At 45.0% G+C, this 20,364-nt stretch overlaps 2 protein-coding genes across 13 annotated transcripts; one reads left to right on the top strand and one right to left on the bottom strand.

The window, feature by feature from the left end:
* Positions 1–4,594: 4,594 nt before the first annotated feature.
* On the top strand, positions 4,595–11,547 carry LOC109750325 (uncharacterized). 2 transcript variants are annotated; one of them, XM_020309290.4, is made up of 15 exons: positions 4,595–5,085; positions 5,659–6,070; positions 6,437–6,511; positions 6,593–6,700; positions 6,960–6,992; positions 7,073–7,162; positions 7,268–7,393; positions 8,184–8,327; positions 8,435–8,848; positions 8,953–9,087; positions 9,209–9,430; positions 9,525–9,800; positions 10,052–10,189; positions 10,642–10,947; positions 11,069–11,547. In XM_020309290.4, the coding sequence occupies exons 2-15, from the start codon at positions 5,882–5,884 to the stop codon at positions 11,285–11,287; spliced, it is 2,475 nt and encodes an 824-aa protein (XP_020164879.1). In that variant the 5' UTR covers positions 4,595–5,085; positions 5,659–5,881; the 3' UTR covers positions 11,288–11,547. The 2 variants fall into 2 exon arrangements, with proteins under 2 accessions (XP_020164879.1, XP_073365928.1); XM_073509827.1 differs by lacking the exon at positions 4,595–5,085 and adding an exon at positions 5,263–5,441.
* A 1,352-nt stretch (positions 11,548–12,899) lies between these two features.
* LOC109750324 (disease resistance protein RPM1) lies at positions 12,900–18,039 on the bottom strand. 11 transcript variants are annotated; one of them, XR_005771660.2, is made up of 5 exons: positions 17,816–18,039; positions 17,481–17,701; positions 17,343–17,396; positions 17,156–17,238; positions 12,900–13,183 (listed from the first exon to the last, which is right to left on the bottom strand). XR_005771660.2 is itself a non-coding variant. In XM_045234561.2 (4 exons), exon 4 carries the CDS (start codon positions 16,352–16,354, stop codon positions 13,586–13,588), a length of 2,769 nt encoding a protein of 922 aa, XP_045090496.1. In that variant the 5' UTR covers positions 16,355–17,238; positions 17,343–17,396; positions 17,481–17,701; positions 17,816–18,039; the 3' UTR covers positions 13,366–13,585. The 11 variants fall into 11 exon arrangements, 4 of the variants coding, with proteins under 4 accessions (XP_045090496.1, XP_045090497.1, XP_045090495.1 ...); XR_005771662.2 differs by having other exon boundaries at positions 17,156–17,247; XR_005771661.2 differs by having other exon boundaries at positions 17,339–17,396.
* Positions 18,040–20,364: the final 2,325 nt, after the last annotated feature.

The raw sequence follows: 20,364 nt of genomic DNA on the forward strand, positions 1-20,364 counted from the left end.
GGCCTCCCCCACGCGCCTGCCTCCTGTGACCAAAATTGCCACCCAAACAGCGGTAGGATTGCACACCCTACCGCCATGGCGGTAGGCATGGACACCCTATCGCCATAGCCTGCGGCGTTAAGGGGCCTACCCCCACGCGCCTGCCTCCTGTGACCAAAAATGCCACCCGAACAGTGGTAGGGTTGCACACCCTACCGCCACGCGTCATGGCGGTATGGTAGCAAACCGTACCGCCATTCCCTCTGGCGGCATGTTGTCTGCCAGGTCAGCTCCTGCCGTTTGCGTGACGGCCTCTGTCGTTTCCCTACCGCCAAAGGTCCTGGCGGTAGGCTATGCAAACCTACCGCCATAGGGTGCGGCGGTAGCAAAAGGGTCAAATATCGAAATTTTTCAAACAGGGGCCAGATCCCGAATTTATATGACAAAAGGGTCAAAACATGAAATTTGGCCCCTCACGGGGACCTCCGCAAAACAAGCGGTCTCATTGGCGCCCAGCATCCGGGTGGAGATAACAGTGCCAATCGAGCTGCACCGCCAGACCATAGAACACCCAACGGACTCGACTAACCAAGTTGTATCGCCCGATCACAAAACGCCCAACAGACTCGGCCAACTGGGCAAGCCTCCCCTATATGTCCGGCATAGTAACGTTGATTAAAGAGGTAATATCACCGGAAGTCATACAACTTGCGCCCGATGTTCAGTTTGGTTACAAAACTTGTAAAATACGGAATTGTGGTCACATAACTTGTCATCTTATGCAAATACGGTCACTTTGATACGTGCCATGCCAGTGGGGCTATGGCCCACCGTTAGTGAGTGAAACAAATTGATGCAAGAAATGAGAAACAAAAAAGACATGATGATGGATCGAACTAGGGACTTCATATATGTGAACGCACTAGCAAACCACTCCATAAGCACAAATTCACACCTTTCTATGATACATTTACCTTTACACTGGACTCACATTTTTATTTCTCGATTCTGCTCTCCTGGGTTTGGCCAGAAAAATAGGTTTCTGGAAAATCTTTTTTCGCCAAATATTTTCAAATGAAATTCAATTTTAAAAAACGTGTCAAAATGTATAATGTTTAACCCAAAACTTACAAAGACTTGTTCATGAGCAAGAATTTTTTTTTATTCCAGTTTTTTTGGAAGGAGCTGCAAAATCCGGTTTTCGAAATATCTCGGCAATTCCCGGTTTCTTTTGGCTGGAATTTTGAAATCAATTTTGAATTCAATAGAAAGTCGCGAGTCCAATTCATTGTTGCGGCACCGAGAACAATATTTTAATAAGCACAATTTTTTAAAATGAGCTTGAATAACACAAAAATATTATTTCCCAAAAGAGGGTATGATATTGTATGCCCATATGAGGATTTAAGTTATGTTCATGTATTGTTAGACTAGTTTCTCTCGTTTAAATTCAAAAAAATTGAGCGTTCAATTCTTCTCTTAATGGAAATTTGGTCCGAGAAAAATTATTCGGATATGAGTAGCCGTCATTGCAAAAACATAAAGTTCGGTGTTTCTCTTTCTGAACACAAATAGGTACTTTGTGTAGAGGTTAGCTCATGTGCGGGTCTGTTAGTAGGTGGTCGTGCGTTCCAACCCATTGGCTACAGTCTTTTTTATTTTATTTTAGGTGGTTGTGGTGTTTGTAATTAAATAAATTCGAGGGCTACTGTGCAAAATAAAAAACACACGCGCATCGTGTGAAGCGATATCTGTCGCTGACAATGGGCCTGTGCCTGCGTGGCATGCCACACCAGCGGCGTATACGCACGCAAACATGACCGTATTTGCACCTAAACACAAGTTAAATGACCAAAAAACCATATTTTTAAAGTTTTAGCATCAAACTGCTCATCCGGCATGAGTTCTGTGACGGGTAGTGATATTACCTCTTGATCGTAATGTGCTCCGCCTGCTGCTTGCACGCGTTGCGGCAGAAAACCTCGACTCTGGACGGAGGAAGAGATCACCGGATGGGATCTGCCCGTGCCTCCGCTGCTCCATCATGACTATAAAATACTTTCAATCTTTTTCATTGAAATAGTAGTTTATTTAGTTAGATCTGCCCGTGGCTCCGCTGCTCCATTTCCCACCGGATGGCCTCCCATGAAGCTTCGTGTTGCTCTCCTTCCAATGGAGAGAAGAAAACCTTGTCGGAGTGAAAAAACATGGCCGCGCCATTCGCGTGCGAACCCGTACACGCACGCAATACCGTGTCAGCCGCAACCGCCCGGCCGTCGTCATGACGGGTTGACAGGTCGATCGACGGCGACGGCCACCTAAGCGGAATGTGTCGAGCGAGCACTATTCGCCGTCGCCGTCGCCGTCGCCGTCTCGCTATGCCCGTGGCGGTTCCGGTCCGACCGCGACACACGGGAGCAGACGTCGTCGTCGTCGCTGCCTTTTCGTTCTTGGACCGAAGCGAACGGGGACGGCCTCGTGGTTTCAGACTCCAGAGCAGAGGAGAGAGGAGACCGATCCTGCCTCTACATTTCTTTTACAAGCGCTAAATTTTTAATTTTCTTGCCTAGTCCAAATCGTTGAATGTTGTGGATCGGACACCCTTGTGAACTGCGGTGTGTGCCGCCGTAGGCCAGGCCTCCTCTTGCTCTGCTTTTCGGCGGTCTATACGAGGCCACATGCTTGAGGCGTTGACTTTGGTCGGAGAGAGCTCCTCCGGGTCAATTTCTTCTTCATTCATCAAGCAGACCACCTCAAATTTCTGGAACGGAGACCCTTCAACGGTATCCCTCGTTTCTTGACCGACAATGGATAAGACGGGTCAACAGGAGAGTGGGAGTCGTGTTTCAACTCATTGTGGGTTGGACGGTCTGGATTTTCATATAACTTCCAAGGGATTTCTGCTAGACCAGTTTAGACAGGTTTTATGAGACACACAAGATGGCTAAAAATGCCCATCCTGTCCAGGTCGACCATTTCGAGGGCGACCCAAGAGCATTTACAGCCGGGCTTCACAAAATGCCTCCTTGCAGTCGGGCTTCTCAAATGCCTCCTATATGTTCGGGCGAACGGTCCGGTCGATAATTGGCCACAAAATTGTGATCTGATCGGCCTCCTTAATCGGCTCTATACATTCGTGCTTATTGGCATCCCAATATTAGAGCATCTACACCCAAGCGCCTCAAACTCTTCTCAAACGTCTGGGCGGGCCGCCCGGTCACTGACCGGTCACTTTTTTTTGACTCAGATGGACGCCTCAAACGGGCCGCAAATACCCGGGTGACCGGCACCCCTCATATCCAGCCCAAATATGGAGCGGATATGGGGGCGCCCGGACATGCCCGCCACATCGTACCCGATCCATGCTGTCCCACACGACTCCACATTTATTCGTCCCCGTTCGCTCGCCAGAGCAAATCCTAGCCACTTCATTCCACCACCCTCCGCCACCAGAGCTCACCTCCGGCGGTTTCCGGCCTTCTCCGGCATGGCAGGCAGCGGATCAGACTCCGACCAATCCGGATCTGTCGACCGGGGTGTCATGCGGGTTAGAGGAGGCAATGGAAGTCCGCATTGCACTCTGCCGCTCTCGGGAGGACAGCGCCAGGCCGACGGATGGATTCGTCCACTGCGACGCCATAGCGCCGACTCACCGGGCGCTCGGGTCCTCTGGTGCTGGATCCTCGCGGTCCCGGCAGTGGAACACCTCTCCTTCCCCATCATCGGTCGGGCAGACTATGAGTCCCACCGGGAACGGGCGGCCCCCCTTGAGAAGGAGAGGATAAGGGCCGCCGAGGCCCGTATCGCGGCGAAAATGGCGGCGGCGGAGGAGGCTGGAGCGGAGGAAGCCATCCGCGCCTGCATTGTGAAGAAACGACAACAGAGGAACACGTGCGCCCTCGCCCGAGAGCATAATCGGGCGGTCCGTGCCATGGCCGGACTGCCACCGAAGGGGGACAACAACGACGACGAGAAGATCCGGCTCGGTCAGTACTTTGTCTTCGACCGGTACTTATGCGAGAAGGACGACAAGGGCAGCCGTCGATGAACATGCCAGAAATTGGTAGTTCGATGGCATGTGTTAGTTAGTAGTGATGGAGTAGCCGGACGATGTGTGTGCATCGACATGGTTGCATAAGTTTGCATGGATTCGAGACATGGTAATTAAGGTGTCCGGATGTGGATTACATTATTTGAGGGGTGCCCGATCAGTGCCGACGGACGTTTGAGGGGTCGGATTTGTAGCCATTTTGCGTTGCACGGTGTAGTATGGATTTAGGGCGTGATAGGTTTATTGCGGTTGAGGCGGACGAAAATAAGCGGTTGTCCAGAGACGACATACGAGGCGAGACAGAGATAACCAAGTCCGTACGCGCACGCAGCCGGCGTGAGCGCGCGCGAAGCCAACCGACCGGCACGCGTCGCCGTGGAGGGCAGATGGACGTCGACCGCCACCCACCCGACCCGCCCAGCCCAAACGGAATCTCGTCATCATGTTGTGGCGGTTTCCGATCCGAGCGCGACGCACGCACACCGTCGTCGTCGTCGTCCTTTCGGGGGTGTGGACGAAAGCGAAACTGGACGCGGCGCGGCCTCCCTCCCCTGGTGGTGCCTGTCAGAGTCCGCAGCGCAGCGGAGTGCGGTTGATTCAACTGCCCCTCTTCATTTCCCTCTCACAGGCGGGCAGGCCAGAAGCAGAGCAGAGCAGAGGAGAGGAACCCCCCAAATTTGACGGACGCATTCCGCCCCTCCTCCGCTCCCCCCACCCAAAGCTTCCAAATCAAACCAACCCAGCCACGGGACGGACAGCGAGCGAGCGCTCCAATCCAAAGCAAGGAAGGAAACCTGCCCGCCCCGACCCCGACCCCGATCGATCCCGGCCCCAAAACTTGCCATACTCGCCGCCAGGCCGCCCCGGCGATCCTTATTATTGCCCCGGCGGTTCCGCCCGGGAGATCGGTCGAGGCTCCGTCTCAATCTGGGGCCCTCCCCTCCGCTCGTCCTCCTCCTCCTCCTCCTCGTCGGAGGCCTTCGTGCGTTCCCGGACCGGTTGGCCTCTGGCCGCCTGCCGGCGGTCGGTCCACGGCGCCCCGCGGGCGGCGCCAGGTTGGTTCCTTCTCCTCTCTTTCGCTCCTCCTCCTCGCATTCCTGCCGATTATTCACACCCGATTTCCGACTCCTCAGTCCTAGATTGCGATGTCACCCAATTCTGACCAAGGCACTGTGCCATAGACTTCCCCTCTCTACCTTTCCGCGGTTCTAGACGGCTCGTGATTCCGCCATTGACCTGGGCAGGCAGGCTCATCTGGGTCAATTCCCCCATGATAATTGCCTAGCACGACACATGGATTCTATCTGCAAGGGGGAAAGGACAGATTACACTGAAAGATCCCATAAGTGAAAGTGGGGATGGGGATCAATTGCCGTAGCCTACAGTAGTATAGCAGGTCAATTTCTCCATGGTAATTGCTAGCACGGGACATGGATTTCAATTCAGCAACTGTATTATTCTCTCTATACACTAGATGGGGATGGGGGGAGAAAGGACAGGTGAAACTTAAAGATCTCACAAGTGGGAGCAATAGTAGCCAATAGCAGTTCTAGGACCTAATCATCCCATGCTGCCATGGTGGCGTCTCTTCATGATGCGGGCAGGCATTAACTCGTGCTAAATTGCAGGTGGACGGACGGACAGGTGGTGCCTGAGAAAGTTGTGTGTGGTGCGTGCAAAAAGATGATGAGATGGGCTTAGGAGCAAGACAGAAACCAGTGGAAACAAAGGCGTAAAGCACCAAACAAAGTCATCTCTCTGCCTGTCAGTCACCACACCAAGGTGTGTGTGGAATCCTACAAGAGTGGAGCGGCTTGTTCCTGAAGCCGCAGGGCCAAGGGTGCAGCAGAGATGCCGAAGAAGGGGCTCAAGAAGCTGCACGCCAAGGATGCGCTCGACTTCTTCAACCAGGTCATGGTGGAGCAGCCCCTGCTCCCCTTCCTCATCCCGCTCGGCCTCTTCGCGTGGTTCGTCGAGCGCTGGGTCGTGCCCTTCTCCAACTGGGTGCCCCTCGCGGCCGCCGTCTGGGCGACCATTCAGGTAGCTCTTGTTTCTTTCTCCTCTGTTTGTTCAGATCATGAATAAATTCATAGCTCACATGATACTTTTAGCATAGCATGTATAATGCCTGGTCTTGGGCGACCATTCAGGTACTTTTAGCATATAGCATGTATAATGCCTGGTCTTGGGCGTTCACATGATACTTTTTTACTTTCTGAAAGAGAAACAGAGTGTGAAGTGTGAACTATAACTTTTTATTTATTCAGACATTCTTATCTGTTTTGTTTTGTTAAGTGCTACTGATAATGATTTTGAATGTGAGATTAGCAGCAACAGCATTTTATCTGGTCCCCTAATGGTTTCGTTTGTCTTCTTAGTTCTTACCCTTTCGTATCACTGATGCAGTATGGGAGGTTTAAACGGAAGATGGCTGTAGAAGATTTGAACAAAAGATGGAAGCACCTTATACTGAACACAACAGTATGTGACGTTCCCTTGCTTTATTTATGTTACTGTTTATTTACGGACATATAGTCAATACTCATTTTATCTCTGTTGTAGCCTACCACACCAATAGAACCTTGCGAGTGGTTGAACAAACTTTTGATTGAAGTTTGGCCAAACTACATGGAACCGAAACTATCAAAGAAGTTCCAATCTACTGTCGAGGTGAGCTTCTTCTTGAAATTATATTTTGTGCTTGGATGCAACTTGGCAGTCAGTAGTTTAAAAGGTTTTGGCAAATCAAATTAGATTGTACTATATGCATTGGTCCATGGAAGTTGATTGTCTACGAATCAAACTAATTACAAAATTCCTTTTGATTCTGTTAATTTGAGGTAGTCAATATGTATTTCAAGATATGTTGCTTACTGGGTTCTACACTTCTTTACTTATAAGTAGCTGACCTGGGTCTCTAACTTTGCAGAGACGTTTAAAGAACCGAAAACCAAAACTGATAGTAAGTTCCCTTTAATTCATTTTCCTTCTTCGTTTGCTATTGTGGTTGCAGTGCTAAAAACCTTGGTCTTACATCCCCAGGATAAAATAGAATTACAGGAATTCTCGCTCGGTTCTTGCCCACCTACCTTGGGAGAGCAGGGTATGCGCTGGATGACTTCAGGTGAACAGGTAGTTGTCCATATTCTGTATTGTGTGCTATGTCAAAGACTACTACAATCCATAGTTATTTAAGACACAACTTAACACTATAATTTGTTTATTTTGAATATGCAGCAAGTCATGTCCTTGGGTTTTGATTGGCACAGCAAAGAGATGAGTGTGATGTTTATGGCGAAATTAGCAAAACCTCTGATGGGCACTGCTCGCATTGTTATAAACAGCATCCACATCAAGGGAGATGTATGTCTTCTGCTCTCTCCATTGGTTATGCTCTTTCTAACCATTATATCTAATTTGAAAGTGATATATTTCCAACTTTGTTTAATGATGTCAAAACGCTGACTACGAAAAATGTGTTTTGTAAGAGCCATTTAATTATGAGTGGTTGACAAAGGAAAAAAGCTTTAGCATGCAGTTTAGATTATAAGCGTTTGTCACAGCAAGGACATGGTGTCTTGTGTTATTTCACAGGAAGCAATTTTTTGCGAGGCTTAGTGCATTTTCCATACATTGATCTTTTTTACCCCAATGGTTACGCCGTTACCTGTTTTTGTCTTGACTACTCTCTCCGTTCCAAATTACTTGAAGTTCTAGTTTTGTCCTAATTCAAACTCTCTAGATTTGACTCAGTCTGTGGGAAAATGTGCTAATATCGACAGATCAAGTATATATAGTACAGAAAATATATTCTATGATGGATATGATGAACTAATATGGTGTTGTAGATGTTTATACTCCCTCCTTCCCAAAAGATTAACTCCTTTAAGGTTTGTCTTATGTCAGACTTTTTAAAGTTTGGTCAAACTTGAGAAAGTTTGACTTAAGAAAAAACTTAGGGGATCTATTTTGTGGGAAGGAGGGAGTATAATTTTGTACAGACTTGGTCCAACTAATTTGGAATAGGGGGAGTATATTATATGTTTAACAGATCTGAATTGATAACAATTGACTCTCCCGAGTTGCAGCACCGTACTGCGCTCTGCAGGATTGAGTTCTGCCACTATCTCTGATTCAAATTACATTGTTGCAGCTTCTACTGAGTCCCATTCTTGATGGTGAAGCTGTCCTCTATTCTTTTGAATCTACTCCAGAAGTCAGGATTGGCGTAGCATTTGGAAGTGGTGGAAGCCAAACAGTTCCTGGTATGGAGTTACCAGGTGTCTCAACATGGCTGGTGGGTCTGTGTGAACCCTTTAGTTCAGTCCTTGATATCTTTGCATTTTCTTAACGTAATGGTGGTGGCCATTGTGTACTGACATTTAAGGTTAAATATCCATTCAGGTAAAGCTTTTGACTGAAACAATAGCTAAGACAATGGTTGAGCCTCGCCGTCTCTGCTTTTCTTTGCCACCAGTAGATCTGAAGAAACAAGCAGTTGGTGGTGTTCTTTCTGTTACTGTTGTTTCAGCTAGTAATCTTGGCAGAAAGAGCAGAACTATTGAGTTAGGGAACAACCAAAGCTCAAGTGGAAACACTACACCTGGGATTCCTCTTAACAGGAGGGCACATACATTTATTGAGGTAGAAGTTGGCACTTTGACGAGAAAAACAACTACTTGTGAGGGTCCAAATCCTACATGGAACAGCACATTTAACATGGTGCTGCATGGAGAGACAGGTGTTGTCAAGTTTCTTCTGTATGAACTGGATTCCGATGGTGTCAAGTATAATTACCTAACAAGCTGTGAGATAAAGGTAGGGTGCAGATAGTGCTCTTCTTCTTTCACTATGTTTTTCATCATTTTAGACATTTGAGGTTCTTCCTGCATAACAAAGGCACTAAGAATCGATTTAAACAGGTCAAGTATGTTTTGGATGGTTCAACAATATTTTGGGCTATAGGACATAATGATGGTGTGGTTGCAAGGCATGCTGAGCATTGTGGGAAAGAAGTTGGAATGGTGGTTCCATTTGAGGAGGATATCACAGGCGAGGTAACTAGCCTATTTATTGCCGTCTCTTCGTTATCCTTACTATATGGATACAGTTACATATTTGAACTGCTTCATATTTATTGATTGCACTGCAAACCGTTCCAAATCCTTTTGTTTGCAGTTAACTGTCAGTCTTGTGCTAAAAGAATGGCAATTCTCTGATGGGTCGGTTACATTGAGTAACTCTCTGAGCAATGAATTCCAATGTTCCATTGATGGATCACCGAAGCTTCAGTCAAGGACAGGAAGGAAGCTCAGAGTCAAAGTAGTGGAGGGTAGGGCCCTTGCAGTAAACAGTAAATCTGGGAAATGCGATCCTTATGTGAAACTCCAGTATGGAAAGGTTTTTGTTACCTTGCTCAACTTTGGTTTCACTAACAAAAACAATATATTCAGCTTAGATAATTTTGTATTCTAATATCAGATTATTTCACTAGGCTCTATACAGAACGAAGACACTCTCTCGTACGGCCCAACCAGTTTGGAATGACAAGTTTGAATTTGATGAGATTGGTGGTGGTGAATATCTGAAGGTCAAATGCTATAATTTAGATACATTCAGTGATGATAGCATTGGCAGTGCAAGAGTAAATCTGGAGGGACTTCTAGATGGTGCTAGCCGAGATGTGTGGGTACCTCTTGAAAAAGTAGATTCAGGAGAGATCAGGCTCGAAATAGAGGCAATACCAAATGATCACAACGACAGTCTGAAGGTGTGCATTCTTAAGCATTGAATTTATTGATTGTGAAAGAGTATCAACCAACAGTACATTTTGCTAAGGATCCTACTAGAACTATTAAATTGTGATGTTCTGTACAATGATCTTAGTAGTACCCATGAAACCCTCCACTGCTAGTTGTGTGTGTATCCTTGATTTCTGTTAAAGTCAGGTAGCCTTATGTAGTCTCCATTTTGTCAACTGATTTGTGCCTCTTGGGGGTGAATTGTGCTTCTTTTTTACAGAGATCAAGCAGTAAAGTTGAAGCTGGCTGGATCGAGCTAGTAATAATTGAAGCCAGGGATCTTGTTGCTGCTGATCTTAGAGGAACTAGTGATCCATATGTCAGGGTGCAATATGGGAACAAGAAGAAGCGAACCAAGGTCTGGTGATAAGTTTTTTTTTGATATTTTTCATCAATCAAAAGTTCCATTACATTTCTGTTAAAATGGAATCTGTCCCAGTAGAAACAGCGCGAGTCATACTGGATTTCTGAGCAGTTTTAAAGCAGAGAAAATAAGCTCAGTACCATGGCGAAGACATAAACTGTGCACACACACTGATGTTAGTAGTACCTTTCATGAATAATTGTCTGATAGTGTGTCAGGTTACTCTAGGTTAATCCAAATCCTGCAAGCATAGCAGTCTGTGCTTATCAGTGAGCATAGCAGTCTGTAAGAACGTCAGGGAGTTTGTTAGCATCTGTAATGCTAACTCTTGCAATCATGTCTTTGCCACCATTTCTATACCTGAGGCTGCAGGAATAAGTCAAGTCTTTTACTTGCAGTTGCTAGGTGTGGCAACCAGTTTGAGCTGAATAATTCTTTCTATGCAGGTCATTTACAAGACGCTGGCTCCAAACTGGAACCAGACATTTGAGTTTGCGGAAACCGGAGAGCCCATGATCCTGCATGTCAAGGACCATAACGCGGTCCTTCCAACCGCCAGCATAGGCAACTGCACCGTTGAATACAGCATGCTTTCTCCGAATCAACCCGCCGACAAATGGATACCGCTGCAAGGAGTGCGGAGCGGAGAAATCCATGTCAAGATCACCCGGAGAGTCGCGAACTCGGAAAAGAAAAGCAGCCTGCTGACAGATGCGTCCGCCCTCGGCAAAGGACACAAGATATCTGCACAGGTGAGCCAATGCATAACTCCATGCTTTTTTCTGTTCACTCCTGCCACTTTAATTCTCCTCTGTGATGAACATCACTGCTTATATGTCCCGTGTGATGAACATCCTTTGAAACTCTGTACAGATGAGAGACAGCCTGAAGAAATGCTCAGGCTTGGTCGACGACGGCGGCGATGCGGAGGCGCTGTCGCTGGCCCTGACGGAGGTGGAGAGCGTCCAGGACGAGCAGGATTTGTACATACAGCAGCTGGAGCGGGAGAAGGCCCTGATGCTGCAGAAGATACATGACCTTGGTTCTGAAATCGTCAGGACATCCTCCGGTCCTGCAAGGACCTCCTGCTAGTAATTAGACCAACAATTACTGCCCACAAACTAGATGGCAAGAGTGCTAATCATTTTTCGCAGAACTATATAATTATATAATTTATCAGCGGTTGCTTGTAAGTAAGTAGATGGGTAGGAAATCATGGCGAAATTATCACGCCCCGACGCCCTTAAAGTTGTACAAAAACCCTGGAAAACGAGTTGTAAATTTTCAGAGAGAGTGTGAAATGACTTGTGGCATCTCTAGTGCTGAAGCACCAGTATTTGCAGCTTACCAAAGGCTCACCATTTTGCGTTTTACACAGGGGTATAATATGCGACCAGGCTTTTGGCAACTGAACCTTTTTCTTGATAAATGTGTCAAGCATTATTTGTAAATCTGAAGATTTTAGCATAAGAAGTTGGTATTTCCCAATTACTGGTGGTTACAGGATCTACCAAAATCTGGTAATTTTGTGTGTGCCGGTAGCCGAAACCTTGGCTGATAACTCTGTTTTAAATTGGGCCTCTTAAGATTTTGAACTCATGTGTTTCAGAAAATTCCTTTTTTTTTGTGCAGTGATAGATATGGCTGGAGCATGGGCAGTTGCTACAGTTTATCTAAAAATATGGCCATCTGGGTTTTTTTTGCATTAAAAAACATCAGAATCCACTTTCTCCTCCTTGGCTAAATTACCTTTTATGGGCTCACATTACGTAAAGTACTTCATAGCTGACATTTGATTATTGAAATATGCTTTATGTGTGTAAATCACTTGAGGGTAGCTCTGTTGACCCTTCCGTCGTTTTATCCTTTTCTCATGAGAAATGCCAGTACAAATAAGCCAGGATCATGATTTTTTTAGCTTCTCAAACACTTGGATCTATGATAAGATATCCAATGTAGGCAAGAAATTCAATCCAAACAGCTCTGCTGTGTCTCTAAGATGTATGCAGTTGGGGTGCATCTTTGGTTTCTGATTATCGTATAAACAGAATGGAATTAGTACAATACGAAAAGACGTTTTCTAGATGGAACATATTGAAGTTACAGGTTAAAATTTGCGCGTTGGGGACCAATGTTCATAGAAGAAGCATTCTTACAAGATCATGTTGGTATACACAAATCTATGACAACCGCAGAAGCATGTCCCTCTAAAGCCCAAACTACAGTGATATACTCCCTCTGTATCAAAATATAAGACTCTGCCATTCTAGCATGATCTGCTACTAAAGTTCAGACATAGGTGTCCTCCCAGGAAAAAAAAAGGGTTCAGACATAAGTGAACAATGTTGGAGAGGAGGACGAACAACATAATTCAGATTGGAATGACTTACAATAAACCTGGATAAGCTGTCAATGAAGCAAAATAACTGTTAATGGAGGAAACAGATAACTGGTACTCCATAGTTTGTTTGCCAGTTAGAAGTGCATAATTCATGCCGGCCATATAATGCTTGAATGCTAAAAGATGGTAATTCTCTGATGGGTCGGTTACATTGAGTAACTCTCTGAGCAATGAATTTCAATGTTCTATTGATGGATCACCGAAGCTTCAATCTAGGACTGGAAGGATGCTGTTGATCTCAAAATTACCTGTTTAAAGAAACACACAAAATTTCGGCGATAGATATGGCTGGAGCCTGTGCAGTCGCTGAAGTTTATCTGAAAATATGATCATCTGGGTTTTGCATTAAAAAAAGACAGCAGAATCCACTTTCTCCCACTTTATTCGGCAAAGCATTTCATAGCACAAATTTGATTACTGAAATATTCTTAATGTGTCTAAATTACTTGCAGGATAGCTCGGTCGGTCGAACCCTTGTATTTCCCCCCTTTAGGCAGCACAACCGGTAATTTCCCAGGACAAGCAGAGGACCCCTTCACCATGCCAGACAAGTGCAAGTAGTCAATCTGGGCTGAGTAGAAATCAACCTGTTTTGAAACACGCCCACTATGAATGGAAAAGTTTTAATCTTTACAAATAAAGTGCAGAACAAAACAAGTAGTGACACATATATTAAACAATTTTGGCCCCTAAACCTAAAATAAATGAAGCTGATCCTGGTCATTGAAAAATACAGCGAAGACAAACGCAAACATGGGCACAACAAGGCTTTGTAATGCACAAAATAAATTGGATAATAACAGAAGGTTTCAAGTAACATCAGATCTGACGAGATTACAGTAGAGAAAAAACAATAACAGTCCAGATGGAGATGCATGTACTTTTTTTTTTTACTCAAGTCCAACAGGAGAGCTGTTGGTATTCATTGCTAGGAGAAGAACACACTGTACAGAGAGCAGGTTACAAGGGAGGACAGAGATGCATCTAATCTACTGAATCCTCTCTGCAGCGAGCTCGCGGTTCCTGACGAACCCGACGTAGACTCTCTGAACATGCGATATGGTGTCCTCTTTCTTCCGGCGAACCCTGTCCACAAGCTCTTCCGCCGTGGAATCCAGGGTCAGCTCTTCAAGGGTGGCCACGTGCTCGATCCCGCACGGCAACGACTTCAACTCCGGACAGAGCAGGAGCTTCAGATCAACCAAGCTGGGCATCGCCCCGCTTCTTATCGTCATCTGGCTGAGATGTGGAGCTCCCCAGATCTTCAGCACCCGGAGCTTCTGAAACGACGTTGCTCGGAAGTGCATCCTGTTGCCATCAAATGCATCGTAAAGCTGAAGCTTCACCAGCTGCTGTAGTTCCTCAAGATAGCAGAACATATCTTCCTCAAGCTTTGACCAGACAAGCCGTAGAATGGTGAGGCTTTTCAGTTTACTAATTGATAAGAAGAACCGAGGCAGTGATTCTTTCTCTAACGTCCCTAGCAGGAAAAGCTTCTGGAGCAACGGAGGCGGGTTGAGTGCATCGAGCTGCAGAACTTCCTGGTCATCATCCGCATGGATCCCGAGCCGGGTTAGACGGACCATATTGGTAATAGCTTTGAAAAGCTTTTCACAATGGCGACCTTGAACTCTACTGATGCGGAACGACCTCAACAGAACCAGAGAACCGAGGTAACGGACCATCTCGGAGCTGGATTCCACCAGCAATAATGTCTGCAGGCTTGCCAAGGACCACATGCCAATAGGTGCTGGCACGCCAATAGAAGGAACGAACTGCATCGCTGGTATCTGTGGCTTCACGGTGACGATGAGGTGCGTCAACTTAGAGAGCCTTGTGATTTCCACTGGCAGGTTGGTGATTTTGCTTTTCCAGGCGTCCAGTACAAGCAGATTCTGTAGCCTTCCAATCAGCCTTGAGATATTTGCAATTTTAGTCCGTCTAAGGCCCAGATAACGCAGGTTGAACAAGTCAAACACCTCGTTTGGCAGACTCTCAATCGAACTATCTTGCAGGTTCAAGACGGACATTAACTGAACAGACCTTGAGAATGAACGGAGCGAGCCAAAAGTCAGTGAATTCTGGAAAACAAGCAAGGAGCGGAGGTGCGGCACGGACTCTGCAAGGTGTGCGATATCCCCTCTTTGAATTGATAAACGGCGTGCTTTCCCAATAAGATTAGTCTTTGAGTAATCGAGGACAATACAAAAATTCTCTTCGCGTGCCTTGGAGAGGGCCAACACACGAAGGATATCATGCATCTGGAAATCATCAACATATCCTGATTCATTCCTCTTAACCTCCACCAGCAGGCACCGATTGATGAGTTCAGTCAGGTAATCCTCTGCAACCTCCTCCAACGTCTTATGCTCACTCGCCTCAATAAATCCTTCTGCGACCCAGAGCCGTACTAGCCACTTCCTTTGCATCACATGATTCTCTGGGAACATGCAGCAGTAAAGAAAGCAGTTCTTCATGTTGTGTGGCAAGTCTTCCAAACTAACCTTCAAGATTATGTTCATATCCAGGATGCAATTGTTTGTAAATTGCAGCTCAAGAGTTTTGTACACATTCTCCCACTCCAGAAAAGTGGCGCTCTTGAATGACAGGAGGCGCCCAATGCACACAATAGCGATTGGCAAGCCATTGCATTTCTCCACAAACTTGTTTGCCCAATATTGCAGTTCTGGTGGACAGTCTCTGTTTTCATTCTTCCAAAATGCCTCTTTACAGAACAGATCCCATGCATAGTGATTTTGCAAGGGTTGCAGGTTAATCATCTGGGCTTCGGAAGCAAGGAGTGCAACCTCATATATCCTTGATGTGAAAATTATCCGACCAAGTTTGCCACCAAAAAATGCATCTTTGCTGTCAAACCAAACATTCACACTCCAAACATCATCTAGAACAAGAACATACCTTTTCTTCTCTAGGTAACGGCGGATTGTCTCCACCAGGCTTCTGTAATCTGTGACATCAACATCCTTTGGAAATTCCTTCTTCCTGTCATTCTTTCGGAACTCTTCAACAATCTGTCTTAGCAAATCATTAGCCTCATAGCTATGAGACACGGTGATCCAAGCACAGGTGTCGAAGTCAGTCTTGATGGCGTTGTAGACATGTGCAACAAGCGTTGTCTTACCAACACCTCCCATGCCCCAAACGGTGATGATCATGTGTCGCTGCTCCTCATCTTTCATCCATTTCTTCAGCAAGTCTCTGTTCTCCGCAATCCCCACAAGATCATCTGCCCTTTTAAAATGTACAGACTCTGCAGGTCTAATACTTAAGCTGCCTATTCTTGTCAGTTTCGCGTCCCTCTCAACACCCTTGAGGTCATACCTGCGCCTTCTCTCCGCAGCACTCTTGAGGTTTGCTTTTATATCACGCAAACTGTTGGCTAGCCGGTACCATGTCTTGATCTGTCTGACCCTCCTAATTGCTTTAAACAGAAACATCCCCTCACGGTCCTCCCCCAGCTTGAAGGTGAACTCGTCGATAACATCCTCGATGTTAAAGGCAAGGCCCCTGATCTGCTTCACGAATGCAACCGTTGTCTCGTCTGCATCCTTGAAGCGCTCGACGGTTCGGAAGAAGGCCTGCATGCTCTCCAGCTCCTCCTTCATCTTCCGTATCTCACCAAACAGGCCTTGCAGAGCAGATGCTTCGACGAGAAACGACTTCCCTAGCACAGCTGCTTCATTTGCCAGGGCATCCCCAAGCTTCAGGATTAGCAACCAGATTACACCCTCTAACATGGTTGCCTAGATGGAGCTGGCTATACAAACCTTTGCTTCAGTAATGGAGTTGTTGGGTAATGACTCATGAGTGCTACGAGGGCCACGGAACGTTTATATCTTTGGTCAGTGGACACTTCCAAGCCAATCCTGTGGTGTGCAGTGTGCATGTATTTCTGAAGTAACCTTACAAGAAGCTTGAATATTACTGTTGCTTAGCGGTAGCACACCCACTAAGCACCGCCCTTGTCCCTTTCAAGACCTGAAAAGATGGAATCTTTTATCTTTCCAAGAAGATTCACCATCAAAACGGTCAATAGTTTACATCTAGCAAGCGTCTCTTGCTGTTGTCTTGGTTGTTTTTGACAACCGTAGCATCGTTTTCAAGCTGATGTGGCCTTGAGTATCCTGGAATATACCACTTTAGATGCAAACCAATAAAAGATTAAGGCAACGGTTGATGACGGGGCAACCTGCTAATTTAGTATTGTTCTTGTTTATAAGTCCACAAACAACTGAAATAAATACTATGATGAACCCAATGTGGCGGAAATATTGAAGGAAACACTAGTGCATTGCCAGTAGATTACCAAGCCTGTGCCGGTGGGATGGATCCGTGTTGTATTGGTCTTCCATTGAGTATCCAGGAATATACCACTTTAAGCGGAAGCCAATAGAAGATTAAGGCTGTGGTTGATGATGGGGCACATACTGATTTAACCTTTTATACTTTTGCAAGAAGATTCGCCACCAAAACGGTCAATAGTTTAGATCTAGCTAGCGTCTTTTGCTGTTGTCCTTGGTTGCTATTTACGACCGTACCTAGCGTCGTTTTCCAGCTGATGTGGCCTTGAGTATCCAGGAAAATACTCCCTCCATCCCATAAAATAAGAGCGTGTCGTGACCTGCTGAGTCTGTACATTATAAGACGCTTGCTAGACGGAGGGAGTACCTCTTTAGATGGAAACCAATAAAGATTTAAGGCTATAGTTGAGGGTGTGGCACCTACTAATCTAGCAAGTGTCGTGACCCAGTTGTTCTTGATTAGTAAGTCCACAAACACCTGGAACAAATTAAAGAAAACTTTGAAAACAATGAAGAGGAAGAAAATATTGAAGAGAACACTACTGAATTGCCACTACATTACCGAGCATGTGCCGGTGGGATGAATGCATTGGTCTTCTTCCATCGACAAGATTTGGCCAGTACATCACAGTGTCGTTGTCGGCGGGCAGCAGGCACTTTCGTGTCACTGCAATTTCCCAGCAGGCCGGTAGATAGATACCCACGTTTTGGTTGGGGCATTCTGTCGAACACATTCCGGGCGACACTGATCCATCGGAATTCAGAACCCTTTGCCTGCTGATCCTGCGCTCAGTTTGAAGCATCGAGAACCGAGATTTTGTGATTAAAATAGACAGAGAACTCGGGATGGAAGGGTAAGCAATCCAAGGGAATGCGTTCTGATCCTTTGTTACTTACAGACTACAGTAGAGCTCAGGGCTCAGGCTTCTTCGGGGAGACGTGTCCCGGGAGCAGCACGACGGCACCGCGTCCTGAAGTGGCCTCTGCTGGGGACACAGACACCACATCTGGCGGCCGGTCCCCGCCTCGCCGCCGACTCCACGTGCCATGGCTGGCGATGGAGCCGGGGCGAAGAAGATGGGAGGAGGGAGACGTACGGAGGAAGAAGAAAAGGTGATGAGGATGCCACGTTGACGATACCGGCTGACATGGAGTCACGTTGGCAGAACTGCACGCGCCGCCCCCGTCGGCCGATCAGGCGAGCGGAGGCCGTGAGTGGGCCGAAAGGGCCCACCAGACCTTATCTAAACCGAGCCCATTATTTTTGAATCGCTGGAATTTTCTTTAATGGTACGAAACATTTATTTTACATTATGCAAACTTTTTTTACATTGCATATCTATTTTTTTGCAAATGTCACACACACATTTTTGAAACTCATGAATATTTTTCAAAATGCCACATACATTTTTTGAATGTATGAAATATTTTTTGAATTACACGTATATTTCTAATGGGAACTCTTTGAGGTTCTAAAACCGATAGTAAAACACACATGAAAAACAAAGAAGGAAATCACACTGAAGGTTCTAAAACCAGGCCATAGGCGCTGCTCTACGCATCATCCCGTCATGCGGGCCATGGCTGACACTGCAATGGCTACCTGCTGCTAGGGCGGAGATGCCACGGCTGCCTGCTGCCATGGCCGGAATCGTGCGTATACGAGTGTTGCAATCATCACCTAAAAAAGCTTCAATTGCATTGAAAAAATGCTCCAACCATAGATAGAGAAAGCTTCAATCGGCACTGCCCAACTAGAAAAAGCGGCAACCATTTGGCAGAAAAGCTTCAGTCGCAGATAGAGAAAGTCTCAACCAGGGCACCACACAACTGATTTTTTTTGCAACCATTGATAGAAAAGCTTCAACCATAGATAGTGAAGATTCAACCGTCGTTGGATTTTGCTATTACCGGCGAGGGTTTTTGCTACGTCCATCATGGCGGAGCTGTGACCTCGTGACGGCGATGATGACGATTTGCTGCAACCATTGTCGTTTTTTATACAACTGGTTTTTTAAATGTTAGTTGTGTGGTGCCCTGGTTTTTTCCCTACAAATTTTTGCTCGGGGAACGCTCAAGCTGGGGACCGATGTTGCGATCTGTTGGTTGCTTCACCTGTTGTTACTCAACTAACATCAACTTCGTGTCAATCATGCAGGGCGCGAACTACAGAAGGAAAAGAGCCGCTTTTTACACTGTTTTTTGGGTTTTTTTTCACTCGTTTCTTCCTTCCTTTCTCTATTTTTATTTTTATTTGTCTTTTTACCTTTTTATTCATTTTTCTTTGATTTTCTTCGATTCTTTTCTTTTGTTTTTGTTTGGTTTTCTTATTTCTTCTCCGTTTTTATGATTTTTCTTTCATTTTTATCTGTTTCTTTTATTATTTTTAGCGTTTCTTTCTTACTCAATTTCATTTTTTTCCTTTTTTGTTTCTTTCTTGTGCTTCAACTTTTCTTTGTTTCTATAGCGATTCTCAACATTTTCTTCATTTGTTTCTTTGTTTTTTATTTTCTTTTTCTTTGGTTTATTTTCTTCCTTTATTTCGGTTTGCTTTTTTTGGTTTTATTTTTTCTTTTTGTTTGCACTCTAAACTTTTTTTATATGTCAAGAACATTTTTCTAATACATGTTTAACATTTTTTCAAAGCAAAGTTAACATTTTTTAATACATGGTCAAAAAAGTATAGGTTACTTTTGGAAACAATGTTCACGAGTTTCAGAAATTTGTTTGTGAGATTTTCAAGAAAATGTGTGTACAAAGTAAACAATTATTTTCGTAACTAAAAATGGTATTTTTCCTTCAACAAATATCCCAATGTGTATTTGAGAAATGTTTAACATTTAGTATTTAAAACAAATGTTCAAAACATATTTTTGTAAAAAAATGTTAGTCCTATATCTGGAAAATATGAAACGATTTATAAATAATATTTTATATTGAAACTAAAAGTAAATAAATTTTATGTATAAAGTAGATATCAAAACATATATTTGGAAAAATGATAATCATGTATTTAAAAAATGTTTAACATGTATAATTGTTTTTAAAATGGATACAAAAAATGTACAATTTGCAGGAAAAAATAGACGTGTGTTAAAACAATAAATAAAAAGGACAAAACCAAGGAAAACCTAAGAAAATTGGTGAAAACCAAAGAAAGAAACAAAGAAAACTGAGGGGAAAAATAAAATAAAAAAGGAAAAAAGGAAGAAAACCGGAGAAAAACGAAAAGTAAAAAAGAAAATGAATAACCGTCGAAAACCCCTGGAAATCTGTGCTACACATTGGAAAACACGGAAAGAAAATTACAACAGACGCTACAGTGTTTGCCAGCCTGAATTCTCCCGTCTGTAGGCGATTGATAATAATAATCAGTACGGGCGAGAAAATAGATCTGCTCAAGAAGTCAGTACTTATGCGGCACTGAACAAAGGGTGAGATCGATG

The sequence above is a fragment of the Aegilops tauschii genome, chromosome 3, assembly GCF_002575655.3.
Source record: "Aegilops tauschii subsp. strangulata cultivar AL8/78 chromosome 3, Aet v6.0, whole genome shotgun sequence".
Classification (NCBI taxonomy): domain Eukaryota; kingdom Viridiplantae; phylum Streptophyta; class Magnoliopsida; order Poales; family Poaceae; genus Aegilops; species Aegilops tauschii.